Source organism: Astatotilapia calliptera, chromosome 7 (genome assembly GCF_900246225.1).
Source record: "Astatotilapia calliptera chromosome 7, fAstCal1.2, whole genome shotgun sequence".
Lineage (NCBI taxonomy): Eukaryota > Metazoa > Chordata > Actinopteri > Cichliformes > Cichlidae > Astatotilapia > Astatotilapia calliptera.
This window is the reverse complement of record NC_039308.1, coordinates 62,756,044-62,779,515: the sequence shown is the minus strand read 5'-3', so window position 1 is coordinate 62,779,515 and position 23,472 is coordinate 62,756,044. Positions and strand designations below refer to the sequence as shown.

Below are 23,472 nucleotides of genomic sequence, written 5' to 3'. Positions count from 1 at the left end.
TTCCTTGTAATTTAAAGGTGATATGTATTTGTCTACAAAATCTACGTGTTATCTGAGCGAGGATTTTACCCCAAGGGGCTGTTGGACATGATTCTTGTAACCAAACAGCGTACGCCTAATTGCCTGTGATCATTTGCACATATTTTGCTGATATGTTGTGTTTTACAAGAGGTTGTAATGGCTTTGTCCTCTTGGGGCTCACATCACTATAATTTCTCAGACACGTTTATGGTGATGAGCAGTTTTATGACTAGTTTGGAGCTCAATGAAAATATACTTTTCTCATGCTGACACATTTGACATATACCATGTTTTAATGTCGCTTTTCATTAGGCCAGCTCACACCAAGAAATGTGGCTCTAATTGGAGCCACGAGAACACTTACAACTAACACTAATGGATCAAATGCATCTTTTTGACCTATTAACATGCCAGGAAAATGACTCACCTGTTTTTGAATTTTCATGAGGTACTACAGTTATCCTGGTGCAATACAGTGCACAGAGTGGGGTTTAAAACCACTGTTGAGAATCAAAATGCACCCATTCAGCCTTCGGCGCACCCTGGTGTCGTTCTCCTCTTTCTACCTTTCTGTTTTCCTCTCAAACTTTTTTAGGTTTCTGGTGACCCAATTTGAGAGAGACCAAGCACATTCACTTAGAGAAAGCTTTAGGCTAATATTGTATGGAATTAGAAAAAGAGGACAACTCTGACTGCTGACTTGAATTTGCTAAGCAAAATCCTTCATTAGCCAGTGGAGTTAATTATGTATTCAGAGCAATGAGGGACGAGAAAGATAAAAATGCATTTTTAAATTTTTTTCAGTAATGTAGTTGCATTGCAGCTTAAACAAGTGAAAAAATAGTTATGTTTGCATCAGCTACACACTGCTTAATAGCACAAGAAATCATTTAGAGCCTTCATCAAAGTCAAAGTATTTAAATATTTTCAAATTTATTTGATAAAGATAAAAAAAGGTGATGCTTCTGTCCAGACTGAGTGAATGACAGTAGACTGGGGGAATTAATTATTTGATCCCCTGCTGAATTTGTGATATTGAGCACCTACAAATAAATGAACAGTCTCTAATCTTTATGTTACTTATATCGAGCCAGAACACTGAAGCTAGGTTGTGGATGGGTCTTTCAGCATGACAATGACCCAAAACATACCGCCGAGCAATGTTTCCTCTAAGCTGCGCGCGTGCGCAATTGCGCACTGCTGGCACGGTCTGTGCGCACATAAAATCTGCGTTGCGCACAAAAAAAATCTAACCTGAATTGAAATTAAAATTAAAACTTTAACAATTCTGTTTTGTTAAAGAATTGGAGAAAAACAAACCTCCAGGTTCATTATGACATTTATAAAGAGAAACTTCACAATTATAATTTACAACTGAGGAATGCAAGGAGGTCCTACTTCTCTGACATCATCACTAAAAACAGCCATAATGCTCGGGTCTTATTTTCTACAGTTGACAGGCTAACAAACCCTCCTGTGTCAGTGGCAGCTGAACTTCATTCGACCATGGCCTGCAATGACTTTGCCAAATTCTTCACAGAAAAAATCCAAAAAATTAGACAAGCAATTGGTACATCAACAGCAGATCCAGGATATGTACTGTGTCCACCAAAAAACTGTTTAAACACCATGAAACAGTTTCAACCTATTAACAGCAAAGACCTGGAGGACATCTTAGGTCAACTGAACTCCTCCTCCTGCTGTTTAGATGTCCTGCCAACAAGTTTTTTCAAAAAGGTCTCAAAGACTTTAGAGTCAGACCTGTTACAGATCGTCAACTTTTCTTTATTATCAGGTGTGTTTCCAGAATCACTAAAAACTGCTGTAATCAAACCTATACTGAAAAAGGACAATCTTGACAAGACACAAATGAACAACTACAGGCCGATCTCAAATCTCCCATTTTTAAGTAAGATCATTGAAAAAGCAGTTTCTCAACAGCTCAATTACTTCTTAAAACAGAATAACTGCTACGATGCCTTCCAGTCAGGTTTTAGACAGAACCACAGCACTGAAACCGCTCTGACCAAAGTGTTTAATGACATATGTCTGAATACAGACAGCGGAAAAATGTCAGTCCTAGTTTTACTGGATCTCAGTGCAGCATTTGATACAGTTGACCACAACATGTTACTCAAACGACTGGAGAACTGGACAGGTCTTTCAGGAACTGTACTAAACTGGTTCAAAACATACTTAGAAAACAGGAAATACTTTGTATCAATAGGTAACTTCACATCTGAGCAGACAAGTATCACATGTGGAGTTCCCCAAGGTTCCATCTTGGGACCCCTTCTGTTTAACATCTACATGCTCCCACTGGCACAGATTATAAACAACAACAAAATAAACTATCACAGCTATGCAGATGACACACAAATATATATCACAATGTCACCAGGAGACCGAGGCCCTGTACAGGCTCTTGGTAAATGCATTGAGGAAATCAATGACTGGTTGTGCCACAATTTTCTCCAGCTAAACAAAAACAAAACTGAGGTAATAGTTTTTGGCGCCAAAGAAAAACGATTACAGGTCACCAGAGAACTTCAATCTATACACCTAAAAACCACAAACCAGGCGAGAAATTTGGGTGTAGTGATGGATGCAGACCTAAACTTAGAAAAACACATTAAGACAATAACAAAGTCAGCTTACTATCACCTCAAGAATATTTCAAGGATAAAAGATCTGATGTCTCAACAGGACCTGGAAAAACTAGTCCATGCATTCATCTTTAGTAGGCTTGATTACTGTAACAGCATCTTTACAGGTCTACCTAAAAAATCAGTCAGACAACTACAGCTCATTCAGAACTCTGCTGCTCGAGTCCTCACTAAGACCAAAAAAAGTGGACCACATCAGTCCAGCTCTGAGGTCCTTACACTGGCTGCCTGTCCGTCAGAGGATAGACTTTAAAGTTCTGATGCTGGTCTATAAAGCTCTGAATGGTTTAGGACCAAAATACATCAATGACCTCCTGACCCAGTATGAACCTTCCAGATCCCTCAGGTCATCTGGATCCGGTCTTTTATCAGTTCCCAGAGTCAGAACCAGACACGGAGAAGCTGCATTCAGCTTTTATGCTCCTTATATCTGGAACAAACTCCCAGAAAGCCTCAGATCAGCTGAAACACTCAGTTTATTTAAATCCAGGTTGAAGACTCACCTGTTCTCAGCTGCATTTGAATAAAGCACCAAATCCAAACTTTTAAGCTTAAATTTCAAAACTTACATTTAACTACTGATTTTATCTACTGTTCTGATTTTATCTGTTTTGATTTTATATACTGTTTTGTTTGTTTGTTTGTTAATTAGTTAGTTTATTTGCTTGTTCTAATCAATTTTAAATCATGCTTTTTATTTGTTCTTGTTTCTAATGTCTCTGTAAAGCACTTTGAATCACCTTGTTGTTGAATTGTGCTATACAAATAAACTTGCCTTGCCTTGCCTTTTGCAGTGTTAGACAGTAAGTGACTGGCTGCTCCCGTATGGGATTAGAACGATGCCACCTTATCCCATAGTCCAGCCAATAATGTGATTCACATTCGTATATATGCAGCCAATCAACGTCGTTGACAGGCTATGACAGCGTCCTTATGTGTAGACACCGGTGTTTTAGCTAGCAAAGCGGCGTGGCTGATGTGGAGTGAAGCCACGTTAATGACAACGTGAACAACCATTGGAGATGTGAGCAGGACAGACGGAACAATTGACAGAAAAAGTGTGGACTTTATACCAGCTTTTAAATTGTGTTGATCGGCCACGTAAAACCAGAGTTATGATAAAAATATCTGCAATGTTTGGTTTTCTTCCTGAATACTATCGTTGTTTATATTTACTGCGGGAAGAAACGGTAAAAACTGCATTTTATAAAGAAAACGCTCGAAAGCACTCTCGGCTTGTGAGCAAAAACAAAACCAAAAAAACCGCACCCTTTACTATTGGTTGAAAAAAGTACCGTGTCGACCAATCAAAAAATGATATGGCAACATGGCATTTAGTTGTTTAGGAAAGGGGAAGTTTTAGGAGAGACGGCGGTGTTTTAAGATGTGAGAGATTTGCGAAGTTTAGCGCAAATCTTGTGTAGTTAGTGTGTAGTGTAGTCAATAGTTTTGTTGTGTGTGTCAGAACAATGAGGCGAGTGCTGAATGTTACAGGTGTTACAGGAGTGATACATCTCCTGTTGTCAGGCCTGCAGGTATCAGGCTGTTGTTCTCCTTTATCTCATAGTGGACAGAAATTATTTTTGGAGTGGCACAAATAATTTGTGAGGCATCAAATTTGATGCAGAACAGCTGATTGTTCTGTAAATAGTTTGAAATGTTTATTTAAAAACACCTTGGCTGCATTTTTAGGTAAACAGCTGCAAAAAACTTTGTTGTTTGCATAACTCAGTTACTTTTTTGACCAATGTTGGGCAATTAATTATATAATTACTATATAATTAATTGCCCAACATTGGTCATTATATACTGTATTTTGCAGACAGAGTTACAGGACTCTCTCCCAGACCACAGACTCATAATACAAGTCAGAGCTTTATTTAAAAAAAGGAAAAAAAAAAGAAAGTTGTGTTTTAAAAATTGAAGTTCAAGTTATTTTTACTTCCAATAGTGTTAACATACTACACAGGTCAGGTCAGTGGGCTAAAGCAGTTAATTAAAAGTAGTCTAACATAAATGTAAATGCTGTAATTTGATTATTTTAATAAACCATGTAACCTGGGTGGATTGGATGCTGGTGTGACCACAGTGCACACGTCTAATGTTGCTCACAGTGGTCCAAGGGACCGCTCAGGGAGTTTGTATGTTCGCTCAGACACATGAAAAATTAGAGGGAACATTGCCGCCGAGCCAACAAAAAAGTAGCTAAAGAAGAAGCACGTTAAGGGAGCGACCTCGCCAGTCTCCACACCTCAGTCCTACAGAAACTCTGTTGAGGGAGCTGAACTTTTAAGCTGCTAAGTATGCACAACCAAGAAACCTAAAGGATTTAGAGAGTTTCTGTAAAGAGGAGTGGGTAAAAATCAGGCGAACAAGAAACGTCGTGTTACGATTGGGGATCAAATGCTTATTTCACTTAAGTTAAATCAATTTACATGTGTTTTTCTGGATTTTTGGTTGACGTTCTCTCTCTCCATTAAACTTAAACTACAATATAAATGAGAGCGTGGTCATTTCTTTGTAAGTGAGCAAACTTCCAAATTCTGCAGGGGATCAGACAGTTATTTCCCCCCCCACTGCATATATATTACAGTGTTGTCCACATTTCTCAGCTGAACACAATGCATTTCATATGATTTGTATACTGTTTGAAAATATTTTTTTTTTGTCATGAACCATTTTCACATGCTTTCAAAACTGTCAATCAGGACAGAAATACAAGGACTGAAGAAATGTTGACATAATTTTAAAGTAAAAGTCCACATGATACATACATTTAAGTGCCAGATTTGAAGCCCACACATTGCTTTAAGACTCATTTGATCTTCTATTTGAGTGACATTAAAAAGTTCACTTGGGCAGCTGCCAAAATCTTTACACAGATGACGTACACATTTAAGTAATTACCTGTCACAAGACTTGCATTTAAACTGGATCAGTATCAAGAAGCAAGACCTGCCTGTGAACGTCTCCCAGTGCACCCCTTGTGTCATCTCCTCCAGTTCTATTTAGTCCTATGGGGGGTTTGAGCAACAAAGGGGCATTAATGCATTGTTGCATATAATCTAGTTACTAAAAGTGGGATTACAATGACAGCCAGAACAGCAATAAACAAACTGTTTGCTTGTTGTGCCAAATCTGTGTGTGCAACTCAGCGTTTGCTCTTAATCCAGAGGAGTTTGACTAGGGATGATAGGATGAGCAACGGACCTTCAAGGCAGAATAAACAGACAAGCTGCCAGAAAAGCAGTGGAGTGAAAGAGTGGCATAGATATTTAAAAACCTAGAGTAACACCAGCCATCTAATCCATGGTGCCATGCAAGTGTAAAATTCCTTTAAAGTGTTTATCCATGCCTTGTACGAAATTCGACTGCTCGGGAGGCTTCAACATCATCTCTTATCTGGTCATCTAACAGCATGTCATGTCTTTAAACTGTTGTTTTTGTTTTCCTGCACTTGATCTTATTTTGTTTTCCTATTTCACAGCCTAATTTATTTTACCTTTCTTTGAACAATCATCCCCTCACTACCACTAGCCCATTCCCCCTAAATCGAGGACCATAAACCAACCCACTACTTTCATTTTCCTTCTTCCTGCTTGATTTTCCATAACCATTTCACCCATCCCATTTCCATTTTTCCATTTCACCTCCTCTCAACATCAATTTCTCTCCTCTCACAAAGTTACACTTCAACAGTAAGTGGCACTGCAGGAGAAGAAAATATCAGACAAATACAAAGACAAGAAGAGAAAGAGAAAAAAAAAGGTCTGTGTTTGTAGGAGCCATCAGCTGTAATGATAGGCTATATGGCACAGGCTTTCTACAGGCAGGTAAGCAGGCAGCCAGACTATCATCATGGACAGCTCTCCAACAAATATCGGCAAACCCACAAACAGCAAAGAAATTGAGATATTGATGACCCTACTTGTTGAACATAATTAATTAATTAACATAAGTAAAAGCCAGCCAGGCTTCAAATGGTGTAAAATCGTGCATGAGCCATGCACGTTTGTGCACTGATGAGAGCTTATCGAGGTATGTGATCATTTTTGTCTTTGTTTGTCTTCACACTGAGTCTGCAAAAACTACCAAGACATACTTCACGAAACTGTGGAAGCAGTGGAACACTGTTAAAGGAATCAGTCTTCTGAATTGTGGAACAGATGCATTTGTTTTACTGCAAAAGGGCATTGGGCATGGATGCTCTTTCAGAATGACCTATTCTATACTTCACAAATGAATTGGAACAATAATTAACAGTCCATATATCTACCACTATGTCACTATGTTATCAGCGGGGCTTGAGATATGTGCTCCAAATACATCTCCATTCATGCATGTGGTTGGTTCTCCCTCCGGAAGGGAGATATGCAGCGGCTAATGACAAAGTGTGGGAGAGACAAAGTGAGGGAAAAAGGTGGATGTGGATGATATGCGGGATTATGCTACTGCGTGGGTTTAATGTGACTTCTGGACCAAGCATTTGTTTGTCATGTAGGTGGCAGCAATAATGTGCACATCATATTATCAGGAATAGGAAAAGGAAAGACTGCGTTAATATGTGTGAGCACATAAACGGAAGCTTCCTTGGTGAAAGGGTTAGAGTTCCCACAGGTGGAAAGACTACTTTGGTTAGGGTGAAATAGTCTTTTATTCTCATCTGTAGACAGCTTTGAATGTGTCCATGCAGATAAAGCTGCGAATATAAGAATAGAGACATTGGGAACTGGGTTCATCATAGAAAGCTTCACTGTAATTTAAAAAAGTGCATCCAATTATGACACTACAATTAAATGCATTAATATGTGTTGTTGAAGACTGACAGAATCATGTTACTGTGACTCGTAAGTTAAATGAAGAAGTACATTTCTGAAAAATTGTATGACATCTTTGAAACATTGTTACACTGTTACTGTGACCTTGAGCAACAAACTGCAACTCTAGAAGTGCTGCTCTCTAGTTGACCTCTGATGTCCCTACAGGAGCAAGTGAAAGACAAATTTTTTACAAAGATCAGTAAAATGTCATATTATCATAGGCACGCTGTGCTCTGATCTGTGCTCTAACCAGTCTGCCAGTCAGTCCGTCTCTGTGTGAGTCACAGGTTTGCACATCTCACTTCAGAAGACTTCAAATAACAAATACAAGGCATGTCTTAATGAGAAGGAAAGGGGGAATAGGAAGCTAGTTTGACACTAGATCTATATTTATGCTTTTCTCTCACTGCTGCAGCATCTATTATGCATTTCTTCCAATGAAGATTATTTTCGCACATCGGTTTTTACCCCAGCTGTACCTATCTTTGCCTCATCTCCCTTGGCAGCTATCCCCGTGTGCTTCACTTTGTCCCCTTCTCTCCCTAAAAAAAAAAAAAAAGACTACTCTGAATCAGAGACTAATCTGAATCAGGGAGAGAAAACACTGAGTCATAAAACCCCCATTTTCCCCTACATTATTTCATTTATTTCAAGCCTTACATCCATCAAGCTGAAGAGATCTTATTTGGGGATAAGACGTGGGTGGAAAACGGAAGCATGAGGAAATGTGAAGAAGTAAAAATGAGAGAGAAGAAAGGTTGAGGAGCATGTGTTTACCCCCACTCTGCACGGTGAGTCACAGAGAAAAAAGGGGCACTTCAATGGCCTGCGTAGGTCTCCTGTGCAGACAAGTCAAAATGGAAGGAATGATTGCAGAAACGCTTTTTTATTGAGGGGATGCTGGGATCTCACTAGTGAGAATGGAAGGGAGGTGAGAAGGGCTGCGTCTGCCTGTCTGTTTGGCCCTAATTGAGGTTGGGAGGAGGGCGAGTCGGTGTAGCAACACTCCCAAATAATCCTCCTCATGACAGATTTACAAGGCAGCATTTTCTGAGAGTGTTAGTGAGGGGATTTGAGGAGCTAAGACAGTGAGACAGCAACAAAGTAAAACAGGGACGGAGAGGTAAAACTGCCCAGCTCTGATAATCTATCTTTGTGCATGCACTTAACATCAGCTCCAGATGCTTCCTCCTAATTGATCTAATCTGTTCTCACAGCCATTATCAGAAATGTATTTACATGGAATGATAAAAGACTTCTAATTTTTATTCCTTCCTAAGGTGGAACAGTTTTGTTCTATTTTTGCTTGTGCAACAATTATATTGTGGGGGGAGGGTTCACCCCTCCAAGTGTTCCAGTTTAAATGCATCAGCATCATTTGATGGTTCAGACAATAAAATAAAGGTGACTGCATCATCTAAAGATAGTTCAAGTGTAAAGTTAGTCTGAAGAAAGCAGCAGCTTGTGCACAAGAGCTCTCATTTAAAAAAAACAAACAAATAAGTAAATAACAACAGCCATACTGGAAGAGGGTCGTTTATAAACTATGTAGTAAAATACAAATAATATCTAATCATAAGAATTGCACTGTATAATTCCATGACAAATTACCTTAATTTTTCCTCTTAATTAACTGTGCAACATTATACTAATCTACATTGGAGCCATTCACAACTACGCTCCAGGTTAAAAGGAGTACTGAATGCTGTTTTTCACTGGCTTAGAGTCGTCTCTTTCATCAGTATAATACTCTACTGTGCACGGAGAAATAGAAAAGCCTCTGTGTCTCTTTGTAGCACTTTCAGCCACATAGCCTTGGCACAAAAGTTATGATGGGCATACATTATCATCATGAGTTGACTGGCTATAACTGGAAACAGTTATAGTGCCAATGAAAAATGCAATGGCCATGGCCTGGCCATGGCTACGCTAGGGTTTTATGATGATCTCCTAGTTTAAATCTCAAGCCCTTGCCAGTGATGACTATCACAGTGTGATCAGCAAGAAAACAAAATCATAATGTGCTGGATAATGAGCACATTTTGATTGTTACTTCTGCAAGTAAACACGGACCCTGATCTAGTCTTTGCCCTACGTTGTGTACAGCACCTTAGCTACGCTTTACTGTTTATTCAAACATTAATTTTGCTGAAGTGAAATCTGACTCACCACGTTGACTCAGTTGACACAAACAACAAAAGCAGAGTGAATACTCTTGTTCCAAAGAACTTTTATATGCATACTTTGGCAAATATGCAGGTAGATAAATATGCAGGAATTTTTAGCTCGTGAAAACAATCAGCACATTTACTAAAACAAACATGACTCCAGTTCTATTATTTTTTAGTTCTGTTGTGTAGCAGCAGGTTTGTCTACTGTACTTCATGATTGGCCTCAGGTACACGGTGTATCAATAATTTAATAATATGAATGTGATGGTCTTTTGCCACAGTTTTGTTTTGAGTTTTGTTCTCATAACTTTTGAATTCTATTCACTTAAAGAGTGTATTTTTGTACCATTTTCCTTCCCATTTGTCCTTTTGTATTATGTTTTAGGCTGCTCTCTGAGTTTTGCATTCTGGTTTATGGTGTGGCTATTCTCTTTTTCTCCTTTTCCATTCTCTCTTTTTTTGACTTTCTAGCTGACTGGTTAGACTTTCTATCTTCATCTTTATTCAGTGTGAAGTGCTCTTTTTCTTTATTTTTGTTTCAAACTTTGATTGAACATGTTCAAGTCTGACTTCTTGCTTAGGTTTTCTGTGCTAGTACTTGGAGTTTAGAACGCCATTTTAATTCCTTCTTATTCTACTGTGTGTTGAATTTGTTTTTCTAGGGACAAGTTAATTTTATAGGTTTTCTGGTACAGATTGTTGTCTTAGTCCTCCCTCCGTCTCCTCTAATCCCTTTGTATTTCCCTGTCTCATAATTGCACTGAAGTTTTTAGTATTTAGGTATAAGACGTGTGTCAGTTTTACTTCCTGTCTGTCTTCCCTCGATTTCCTAATTGTTACCTTCCTGTGTCTCCTCCCTAATCAACCTTCTGTGTGTATAAACTCTGTTCTTCACCTGCCGTTCTTTGTGGAGCTCTCTGATTATATCCCCTGTGCGTTCCCTGCCAGCATATGGATAGCGTTTGATTTTTCCTTGTAGACGTTTCTGTTTTTTGGACTTTTAGTTCAGCCTAAATAAGCAGCTCCCTTTTTGTGTAATCTGTCTGCCTCGGACGTCCTGCATTTTGGTTCCCTCTCCAATTCTCCACGTCTCACCAAATTAACCTGTCATTAAGAATTTTTAACATTTTTCACTTGTGTGAATTTACTGTTATGTGTGTTATGTTACTAGATTATGTAATTAAACTCATCCTGTTAATTTTTGTTTTACATTAACAGACCCAGCTGTTATTTGATTTAGGAAATAATACACAAAGTATTTATAAATTTCAAGTAGCTGAATGTAGGACTATATTTTGTCTATATGTTGAATCTTGCAATTTCCTTTTGCAGCTTCTGGCAAGTAGCTGGAGATTTCCAGTTTTTATTCCTCAAGAAGGTAAAAATAAATGCATTTGATATTATTCAGCTCTATGGTCCTGGTGCTCTGCCATGTAAGAAGACGCTGATAAAACACAGAATAAAAGAATACACTCTAAAACACAGAAACAAACACACTGCCTTGTTTAGGAAAACAAATGTTCACTACGTATAATCTCCACACGACACACCCTATATACACACACACATAGAAAGCAAGAAACAAACACATACAAACAAACGAGGTTCCTAAATCAGTCTCCTGCTGACATGTTTGACTTCTGAGGTCTATATGATTGCCTCTAGCCTATGAGCTGGTAAACAGTTAAATTACCCCCCGAAGTCAAACAAAATGTGTCACGTTGGAGCATGTTATGGAAATTATGTTTAGAACAGGTTTACTGTCGTGCAAAAATAATCTTCCAAAAGACACAGAATATAAAATATAGATGGGTTCACTATGAAAACATTTCATATCAAGAAGAAGAGAAATGAGCACACACACTACAGCAGGTACGGTCATCCAGTTCTGACGTTTATTCTTCCACAGGATGTGTTTTTACTATTCCAGAGTTTGTGTATGTCTGTTTGTCCTCCTTCCTGATAAGAGGGTTTCTACTCTTGCCTTCACTCTGCCTAACCTCGCAGGTTTGCAGAAATAAATAGAGACACCTGAAAAGTGATCTGAGACCTTTGCACAGGCCTAATTTATCATGTTACTGAGAAAAAAATGTCCCTTCTGCTTCTCGCTGAATCATATTTTCAACTTTTCAAGTTAACACCACATCTTTTTCACTGATTTGTCATGGCTTATCTGCTTCACGATAAACAAACTCATATTTCCTTTTGATTTTGTTTGAAAAGAATGCATATAGATTCAGATATGTGTCTGAGATTCTCTTTGCCACATGTCAGCGATACTCACAAACATGTTGCAAAATAAGCAATATTAAGGGCTTTTTTTCCATTCTGTAATCTCCATAATGAATGATTGGTATGAAAACTAAACAGCACTCCAAAGATCTGAATAAACTGACTGAAATTTACATTATAGATTCACTTTAGGAAAAGTCTGCATCTTTCCAGAAGTCATTACTGGGGAACTCATTATTTGTTCAATGTTGTATAACAACCAAATTGACTTTGTTACGCCTCCTGGGTATGATAGTTTTACACATTTTTTAAATGTAACTGATGTTTTTTATGGATTACACATAATGAATGTGCCTCTTATGGGTTTAACTCCAAGTATCTCAAATATTACATCTAGTCTGTGGTTTTCACAAAGTTCTTGTATTACAGTCCTATTTGTATGTATGCAGAGGACAGCTAATCTTATTACAATTTTAAATTCAATATTTTTTCTTACATCTCAAATATTGAAGCATTTATTTTATCAATGTATATTTGAGAATATGAGTTTTATTTATGTCAAAACTATATTTGTTTTCCAAATGTCAAAAACACTGCTGAGTATCAATGAAAAAAAAGATTGGACTGTTTCACTCAGTATCTTTATTAGCTCCTGTTCCATAAGTGCAATCCAACCCTTTACACCCTCCACAGTAGCAGCAGCTATGACAGGATGTTTTTCATGAGGATGTCACTTACCATATGGAATGACTGTGGCAAAAATCCAAGGCAGACATGATTTGTCTGAAAAATTTCCTGGCCTCTTTAGGTGTTAACCTGCCTTTCTTCACCAAGTAGTCGAACAGTTCACCACCAGACACGTGTTCTAGCACGAGGTACCTGAGAAACAGAGAGGAGACAAAGAAATAGGAACGAAATCAAGAGAGTACATGAGAAAAAACTCTCATACATGCACCCAGAAAGAAGAAAAATACCTGCCAGAACAAATACCTGCACTCTCTACAAAGCCCTAAAGAAAAGAAAAACCTTGGACCTCTAAGGTTTCTGAGAAATGGCGCAATGGCAGGATGATAGTTCCCTCGAAGCACATAGATTAAAGACTAACAAGCTTTCAAATCTTTATCTTTGAAAAACTATATCATGCTGATTAATCTTTTTTATAATTCTTTGGCGATCTATTGTCCATCTACTTAGTTTCATAGCGCGCACACACACACACACACACACACACACACACACACACACACACACACACACACACTCCTTGCCATCACTTCATCATTTCATGCGGCCCTTCGTCAGGTGGCCTTTGAGTCTGTGTGGCCAAGCATTCTGTCATCCTGACTGTGTGGCCATGCTCTGCAGCTCAAAGGGGAGAGGGAGGAGATGAATCTTCACTGACCCATGCCTGCAGCTGCGTCTGTGGATTGAAAGCAAGGAGTGCCCCGGCCCTGCTCCGATCTCAACTGCTCATATATCCTGTACTCAAACTCACTCCATCTTCACTAGGACAAAGTGAAATCCAGACTGATAGTAAAATATTCTGTCTCTGCCCTTCTGGATATTAGGGTGCACATGGGTCTCTTTCATTTTATTAACATATGGCGTCTCAAACTGTAACTAGTGACAGCGCATGTGCTCATTGAACAGCCCTCAGTCCAAAGGCAAAACCTTTGTTGGAAAAGCCTCGGCAGCTTTGGCAAAAATAACAACCAGTCCAAACACAAGTGAGTGATCACAAATTACAAAAACACATACATTTTGCATGCAGAATAAGGATGGCTACAAATTTAATTTCTCTGTGAGGTAAGTTTTCTGGTCTGTGACTTAAAATACTGGCGTTCAGGCAGGATGCTCCACTGAGTTTACCCTAAAAAAAGATACATTTTTGTTACTGCTGTAATTCCTCCGATTATTCTGTTTTAAATTTGTATTTGTCTCTGAAAAAATAGCTTTATTATGATGCAAGAATCAGGATTTCCCTTTCAGATTTAATATTATATCTAAGCTAAAGTATTCAAGGTTTAGGAAAATTCTACTACTACTATTAACTCTTATAGACATACAGTTGTGGTCAGAAGCTTTCAGCGAAGACCAAAAGAACTGTAGACTTACACAAGTTGGGAAGGTCTCTTGGAGCTATTTGGAAACAACTGTAGATTCCAAGATCAACAGTTCAAACAATTGTATGCAAGTACAAGTTATTCAGAAGTGTCACAACTGAATAACTTGTACTTGTCTGGAAGCCCTAAACTGACAACCTCAGATGAGAGGAAACTGGTTAGGATGTTCAGAAACAACCGAGGAACCCCCAAGGCTCAAGCCTGCCAAGAACCGGAAACAACAGTGTCACACGGTGAACAGAGTTTTACATAGCCATAGACTGTGAGGGTGCTAACCAAGATAAAAGCCCCTGTCCCAAAATCCACACCCCTGGGCTCGACCAATATTAGCAGCTGCCCACATGTATAAGCAAAATGTCTTCAAGAAAAAAGATTTATTGTCAGATATGGCTGTGTAGGTTCTCAGTCATCTAGGTCACGTTAGTCTAAGGAGCTTGGAAAGAAAGCGACTGAACTTTTTCTTGAAGTTTCTTGAAGATGTTTTAGCTCTTATCCAAGAAGCTTCTCCAATTCTAAAGTTCTAAATTTCTAGAACTATATAAAAGTTCTAAATCTAAATTTTACTGTCAAACAAAACAAAAAACGAGCTGTTTGACCACAATGACAAGCAGTATGTTTAGAGGAGTAAAGGTGGGGCCTTCAAACCTAACCAAACTATATCAGCTGTCAAGCATGGTAGTGGAATCATCATGTTATGGAGCTGTTTTGCTATGAGTGATACTTGTAGATTGCTCAAAATTGATAGAAAAATTAGGATTTTTTTTCAGCTTCATATCAAGAAAATACCTGGTCCTTGTCCTCTTTAATCTCAGTGATGCCATTGCTTACAACATCCCCTACAATGCCTGCACTTCTGTGCTGGCACTACACTGGTTCAAAAATAGACCATTCTGTGTCAGCTTTGGAAACAATTCTTCTTCCACAGCTACACTTTATTGTGGGGTACCTCAGGGTTCCGTCTTAGGTCCCAACCTGTTCTTACAACTTCTTCTTTGGTCAGAAATCTTGGTGTGATATTTGAATCTGGCTTTAAGATAAGCAAATTAACTCAGTGGTTAAAAATAGCTTTTTCCTTCTCTGATTCAGCTCAGCCCAAAATACTGCTGCTAGGCTGCTCAAAGGCACCTCAAAAAGAAATCATATTAATCTGTTTAAGCTATTCTCCACTTATTGCCAGTGAAGTTTAGAAGTGATTTCAAGATCCTCTGATCTTGCTCTGTAAAGTTGTCTGTAAAGCTCTTCTTGACCTGCCTCCTGCAGCATCCTACGGGACTGCACACACCCAGGACACGGGGTGTTTAAGCTGCTGCCGTCTGGCAGGAGGTTCAGGCTGCTGAGGTCCCGAACAAATAGACTCAAGGACAGCTTTTACAACAGGGCAATAGCCCTGATCAATGTAAATAGCTGACCTGACTGGATACCTCCCTGGACTTTTTAGGGGGAGGTAACAATGTTTAAAACGATAACAATAATATTTATATTTATAACAAGGTGCAATAATAATTAATGTGCAATAATAACAGTGTGCAATACACATACACTTATTCTTCTTTTTTATACTAAGTTAATATACTGTGTTGTGTTGTTTGTTACGTTGTGATGTGTCATATCGTGTCGTGTTGTGTTATATGTAGTGCCGACGTAGGACAGTTTTTCCAATTTCATTGTACTACTGTACTATGTATGACTGTGCAATGACAATAAAGAGTTATCTTATCTTATCTTTTTACATGTCCAACCTCTTACACAGCTACTTGACTTCTTGTTTTCTCCAGTCAGCTGATCACATGCTTCTGACTGTCTGCTACTCTGGATTTTAAATCATAGGAGTGTTAGCAATGTAGAACAGCATTTCCCTCACAGTGAAGTCTGCTCCTTCCACTGAGTATTTTAAAACTAAACCTAAACTTATTAGGAATTTGAGTTTGTCTGATTTACTCATTGTGTCGCCTATGCTTTTTTTCAGCCATGACTGTATATGTTTAGCACCTGCTAGCATACGTTTACTTATTTCTGTTCTCTTTGCCTATTTACTTCTATCAAATATGTGGTACAGCACTTTGGTCAATATAAGTTGGGTTTTTTGGTTTTTACCTTATAAATAAATTAGAGTTTGAGAGCTAGATGGTGGAAACTCAAAGATACATCAAAACTGGTTTTGGAATGAATAAAGCAAGCTAGCGTTAAGCTTCTGGAATAGCTTTCTCAAAGCCCAGACTTCAACTTCATTGAAAATTTATGAACTGTTCTTAAAAGGCAGGTCTGTGCCAGGAAACCAAGCACTTTAAATGAACTCTACCAATTCTATCTACAAGAGTGGTCAAATATCCAGCCAGAATTATGCTACAAGCTTGTTGATGACTACCAAAAACATCTGATTAAGGTGCGATTTGCTAAGGGCCTTTTAACCAAACCTTAGTGGGGGTGTATGCAAATATTTGACCTGTATTTATAATTTTGTCCCCGTGTGGAGGGAATAAATATTTTCTAACTTGTGGACCAAATTCTTGTTTTTTAAAGTCATTAAAAATCTATGCTGTGCAATTATTCCACAACAGCTCAAAGAAATCACTGAAAATGATATTACCATGACATTCATGCCCATGATAAGTGTATGTAAATTTCTTACAACAACAGTAGATCTTGCACTCCTTGATTGATTGCTTAAGGATTCACAACAACAAACTTAATAAGATCAATACATCTTAGGCTAAAAAAAAAATTTAAAAAAAAATCATACACTATCTGATTTGTAAGAAATTTTGCATTTCCTAGTTGAGGCTACTTGAAGAATTTCTCTGATATAGTTTGTTTCTTTTACCAAAATTCCTCTCAGGCTCCTTTAAATTCTCCATCACCTCTTGTACACACCCGCAACACCAGTTTAAACAGCTTGTGCCAGCAGAATAATAAGTATTTCAAGCTCTGGGTCTGCAAGCTGCAAACATGCTGTATATCTATCAATTACTGGCTTTCAGGTGGAGATATCGCACTAAGAATCAGAAACATTAAGAGAAAAATTACATCACTTGTGCAAAGCTCAGAGTGTATTCAAGTCACTTGTGGTGCAAAATGTCTTTTGTGACGCTACTAGTGACAGTCTGTCAGAAGTCATGAAGCAATGTGCACAAAATGTGATTATATAATATATATATAATCCAATTATAGGATGAATCATAATATTTTGCAGTTCCTATCATCTTAAAAGATGACATGTACAGCACTGCATGTCCAATCCTATTTGCTTTGTAAGCTAAAAATGAAAACTAATTGAATTTATTTGGCAAACAGTCCACTATAGATCAAGAGGTCTACTATGAACAACTGATGGGGCTGTCACTCACCACTGCTAAAGCAAGCTGATAAATGTATGAGTGTCTGCATGAGTGTGCGTGCAGTGTTTGTGTGTGTATGTGCAGCTGCTGCAGCAGGCTCTTCGTGGCTAATGTTTCTTAATGCCATGGTGTTGCCTCTGATAAGCACGTCATGGTGTTTACATTACGAAGGCTTCCTCGCCCTATTAGCAGTCCCCTAGCGTGCACAACTAAATTAAATGCTTCATGCCAATACTAATGGAGCATCTATCCCTCTAAGGCTGTAGTTGTTGGCCTGCAATCATAATACACCAATCACAACTGCTCTGCAGACCACCACAATGATTTGTGGCATTTTAACAACTGTTCTGGTGTCCAAAACAGCAGCTGACTGTAAGAATATCTCATAGTCACAAAAGTTGCTACACAAATTTCCTTCTTCTTTTATTGTGTTTGCATTACAATTATGATTTTGTATATTTCACACACATCAAATGTGGACCAAAATCAGCTGGTGATACTTACAAGTATTTTTTATTTTCGTAGACATCGTGTAGCTTTAAAACATGTGGGTGTTCTATGAGCTTCAGAATAGCTATTTCTCGCTCCACCTGTAAGAAAGAAAAAGAAGGAAGAAGAAATTAGTAAAAAGAGTTTTGATTACTGCGTCATCAATGTTGCTACATTCCTAAAAAGACTCCACACGAAGAATATAATGGGGCCTATTAAAAAATAAATATTCCCTTCTTTCTCTTTTTTAAACCTTAGTACCAAAGTAGTGTAGTACTTTGTTTTAGGTGCAAAGCACTCAATAACCCTAAAAACATCCCCTGATGAGGCACTGCTGAAAGGGTTTCCACCAGTCTGTAACAGTCGTACAAACCAACTGCAGGCAAAACAATTCAGCACCTGGAGTCTTCTACTATGAAGTCAAGCTGCTGTAATAGATGCAAATACATCTTTTGGCATAGTCTTTTCAGCATGTGAGCACTAATGGTGCTTTTCCAGATGTCTCAGCCGACAATTCCATAGGCAACCGAATTGTCAGAGTCAATTTTTTTCCAAAAATAGTTTTGAAATATTGCTTGTTGACACAGAACTTCTTTCCAGTTTGCTTCAGTCTGTTTTAAGCTTTGTCTCAAAGTGTTCCAGAGCCAATTTAGTGATTTCCATGACAGAATCACATCTGCTTTTAATGCAGTGTCATCTGAGTGCCCAAAGATCACAAGCATCCAAAAGTGATTTTCAGTATTGGTTCTTTCTGCTGGTTCTTGAAACATCTGATATGTTTTTTATATTGTGAATAAAAATGGGTTTATGCGATTTGTAAATCATTACATTCTTTTCTATTTTACACACACAACTTTTTGGAATAAGTAAACTAAGGAAAGGACCTGACTGTTACTTTCTAGTGAGAGAACGGACAAAGATAAGCTTTGATCAGACTCTGAGCTGGTTAGCTTCCCAGCCAGTAATAACTGCTATCTCATGTTTGCTTCAAAAACAGATGGAAAACAGGTTGCATATGCCTTATCTTACACATTCTCTTCCAAAACAAGCCTTGAAAACACTGTAACATTTCATAATCCATTGGTTTTCCTGACGTGAACACAAGTCTGTTTGTTTCGATAAGAAATGTGAGGAATTCCACATTTGAACACTGTCCACGGACTGGCTCTTACCCACAGTCAACAACACAAAGCATAGGTCAATATGGGTCAAAATGTGCACTCAGGTACATGAACATTGCCCACAAGAGGCTTCTTTACACTCGAGTTATTGACTGTACTGTAAATATAAACACTACTGTGTCCAGAAGAAACAGACAGCTGAGACAACTAAAGTCCCTTTTGTTTAATTTTGTGTACAGAGCTACTAGGTGACATGTACACTGTACAAAGCAAAATTTCACCAAAATCCAGCTGATCACTCTGGATTTGTATCACCATCTCCAGAGGTCTTTGTCAGCATGTACAGCTGCCACTGAAAATCAGCATGCAACCCGCTTCGAGAGAATCCACCACTGCTCTTCAGCACCCTGTCCTCCTGGTCTCCTCTCGGCCATCAGCTCACCCTTCCACAGTTCTTGCCCATCTTCCCTTCCACCTTCAGCATCTAACTTTGACTGACAAGGATGAAGATGAAAGAACAGCGCGAGTTAAAGGCTCCTCTCTCAATCTCATCAAAATCAATTTCACTATGTCATTTGACTGTGACAGCCTTCACATTGCTTTAATGTCATACTCAGCGTGGCTTGGCTTTATGAACACTCGTGTGGAATGAAGTCAAAACTGTGATCTGCCAGCTAACTATGTTCTCATTAAATTCTCCAAAGCTCTTTGTTCAATAAGTAATATGCACAGATCTCCAAGTCTTATTGACTTATATACTCACAATGCTTTAATTTCAAAACAGGTTTTGTTGGTGGTCTCTGCTCAGTCTGTGATTGTGGTATACCTTTACACACAATTCATATTTTCAGGCAAATAACTTTGTATCTGGCAAAAACACAATTAAAAAAACTGCTTAAATACATTCAGTCTCTCCAAAGAAAATGCGGTGCAGCGTTTTATTATTCAAGCTGGGCCTAACAAAAAAAACAAAAAAAAAACCCACAAGAGAATAAAAAGCTATATAAAATATATTAGAAAAACTAGGCACATGTCTGAGTCTGAAAAGGGTATAAAGGGATAATTACCACTGGTATGAAGAAGCAGCATGAGAAAAAGCTAGGCTAATCAGGGTTAATCCAGACACTAATGAGTGCTATCAGCAGCACGACACTATGCCACTTTCTCACCTGAGGCTAAGGTGCGTTGTTAAGAATGAGCCCATGGTGGCTAGCTCGCTAGCTGGCAGTAGGCTCCCTGCAAGGAGACTAATGCTAACCAGGACTTGAGATGAGCTGTCGAAATCCTACAGGGCCGACATCCTAAGCTTCTTTTAACACCTCCTTTTAGTTAATTGAAAAAAAGAGAAATGAGGCTTAATGTGAAGACTTAACTGAACAACAGTCTGCTTATTGCAAGATTTGGTGTTGATTAACATACTATTATAAATCTGTGAAGCAACCTTTGCTCTTTCTAGTAATGCCTTTTTTCTTTAAGTATCCTACAGTTATCAAAAGGTGACTGGAAAAATACGGTTATTCCTCATTTGCTTTCTTCTGGAAAAGGGGTCACACAGTATGTGTTCTGTTCATGCAGTGGATTCATGCATACCTAATGCATGAAACACATACAAAGGAGGAACACCAACGGTTTCTGCATTTATCCACACAGCCACTAACTGCCCACTCACTCAAATACACACACTCTGTAACTTCATGCTAGTAATAAACAATACCAGGTGGCCATTCCCCATCTTGGCCCGGCTCCTGTGCATGCCACAGTCTCTCATTAAATTTCACATCTGTGAGTGTGGACAATTCTCTCCAGTTGCCATTTCTCCATGGGACTTCATTAGGCCTTTATTAGCAGGCACTTGGACATTGTTCACCAAGATGCACACATGCACCTAAACAGAGGTTAGATGAAGACACTCTTTTTATCTTGTCTTGTGTTCTTTTTTTGTTTGGCAGTTCAAATTACAGCAATTTCTGGTCAATTTCTCGATAACAAAACGGGTCTGCAAGGCAGGAAAAAAGACGCCTCACCAGAAAAAAGGGGTCGAATGTAAAGCAGTGTGGTTATTGTTGTGAAGTGGACATCATTAGCAGAAGACATCAGAACAGGAGCTTGTTAGTGAAAGAGCTGATTGGCACACTTCGACCCACAGGCTTTCCCATCAGTGTCACATCCTGCCACAATAGATGAATCAATAGGAAGGAACAGCAACAGTGATTTTTTTTTTTTAAAGATGTTAACTAAGACAACTGCAACTACAGTTAAGCTGTAATAAAAAAGCAAGCTGTATGCTGAAAGAAAAAGGCTCATGGTCCTAATGGTCTTGATGCTGTTCGGTCTAAAAAGTACAGCTTATATGATTTATTACCTTTACTACAATTTGCAAGCAAAATGTAGATGCTGCAATAGAATAATACGCATATGTGAGGGAGAAAGGCTGAGAAGGCTGTAGCTACTTGGAAAAATAAGACAAAAGGAGTAAGTGGTGTCACTCCAAATTCAGAGGATGGCAGCCAGTTTAGCATAGTTCCATCAGCTTGCTATTGATTTGTTAAATTACAGCCCTGGATCTAAATGACCGAATGGATGAGCAAACAAATGAGTGGCAACATCAATAGTTTTATCACCATGGCCAGTGATAGAGGCCAGGGGATTACAGGCATGCAGACAACAACAAAGACGCAAAGAAATTAGATTCATGTCACATGTGACAGAATGACCAAACACAGAAGCCAGCCCAAAATCTCAAAGGGTGAAATACTGGATCACAGGCTCTGTCATCTCTCACTCTCCACTTATTGCACCTCACACCATTTTTCCAGCCGGCCTCTCTCACCCCACAGAAGGAAAACACAGACATTTCTGTCACCTCCCCAGGCAAGTGAGTGAATGGCCCCTTGATACTGAGATCTAAGGATCAAAGTCAGCAGGGCAGCCATGTGTGTCAGATAAAAAAAAAAGGGTGGCTATGCTAACAGTGAGGCCGTAGTGCGTGCAAAAGCTGCTGGGTGGATTAAAAAAACAAAACAAAGGAGAGACAGGGGAGGGTGTGTGGATGTGGAAGGGATAAAGGAAAAGCCATGTAATTCTCTCCAACGGAGAACAGCAAAAGAAAAGTGTTATGAAATGGGGGGAGGAGCAGTGGTGCCAGCTTGAGCCATCTTCCCTGCACGTCACCACCCCATCTCCTGGGTCTTTTATTGTTAATTAACACAACATGGGGAAAGGACAACCTGTTTAACATTGCCATGCACCAAGCAGAGTGTGAATGATAACACAAGGCAGCAACGTAACGAGTTACAAGCATCAAAAGACGCGAGAGACCTCTCCACTTTAATAGCTTTACTTTGCAAAACAAACCAAATATCGACATTAACTGACAACAATGATTTTTTTTTATGTTTCCATATTTCTCAGCGTTTTGAAAGATGTGTAAAATATAGGATTATGATGGCATGAGTCATGGTTTAACATTAATCTATTATATTGTTTTCTAACAGCTTTGTGCCAGAGATCGTTATCTTTAAAGCACAACGTCTTTTTCCCCCCGAATATGTATTTTCATACAGCTCAGCTTTATAATTCAAAGATTACCTTTTTTTAAACAAAGCAGTTTTTACTCTTAATCTACCAGTCTTCAACATTATACAAGTAGATATCATGTTTCACTCTACATTATGACATTTATATATATAGTTACTATTTTAGGGTAATGATAGAATGAACAGTTAACATATGGGGAAAATAGGCGTAAGATCTGGATGGGGTAACGGCTGTAGAGAAGGAGACCTGGTCTAACTGTTAGGGAGCAGAAGGGGAGGAGACAACACAGCTTGGCTACTGGCTCACAGACAAAACCAGTCAGCTTGTCAGCATTCATACTTGTGACATGTGGATACATTACTCTATGCTGCACACACACTGTACACATACACTCCACTGATCATGGCAAGCCAAGAGCCACCTCCATCCATCCATATGTCGGTCAGTGAGCCAGTAGGGCAGAATAAGGGACAGGAGGTAGCCAAGCTGGTGTGCATGCAAGCATGTGTGTGTGTGTGTGTGTGTGTGTGTGTGTGTCTGTGTTCTTGCACATGCATGTTAGTTGGAAGGAGTTGATTCGCTGAAGACTGCTGCATGTCAGTCTTGGTAACCAGCATATAAGGACATCTGTTTCAAGGACAAACACAAACTATCTACAAGCTACAACATCGCAGAGGGCATCAGTCTGTAATGTGTCCCAAATCTACTTCTTGTGCAGGGAATAATCACTAACTTTGAGATGATATTAATGTGTGCTTCTGGGGGAACCTGCTTATCCAAAATTGGTTTGGAAATTTACAAAGACAGGCTCGGGGCAGTGGATTTAACAGTGTTTGTTGAGGTGAGGCGTGTGCGCATTAGGTAGCTGCGTTATCTCTCACAGCTGAGCTGGTCGCACTGGGAGCAAAACAAACACAAAATAAAATCATTTATTTGTATGATCCCATTTCAGTGAAA

General features: G+C 38.8%; 1 protein-coding gene across 11 annotated transcripts in view; it reads right to left on the bottom strand.

Moving 5' to 3' along the window:
* Positions 1 to 23,472, bottom strand: part of brsk2a (BR serine/threonine kinase 2a) — a 175,184-nt gene that overhangs the window by 41,851 nt on the left and 109,861 nt on the right. For all 11 annotated transcript variants that reach the window (XM_026176442.1, XM_026176445.1, XM_026176443.1 and 8 more), the window contains 2 exons: positions 17,873 to 17,958; positions 12,649 to 12,789 (listed from right to left, as the gene is read on the bottom strand). In XM_026176442.1, coding sequence (XP_026032227.1) covers positions 12,649 to 12,789; positions 17,873 to 17,958 — 227 coding nt within the window. The remainder of the gene's footprint in view (positions 1 to 12,648; positions 12,790 to 17,872; positions 17,959 to 23,472) is intronic.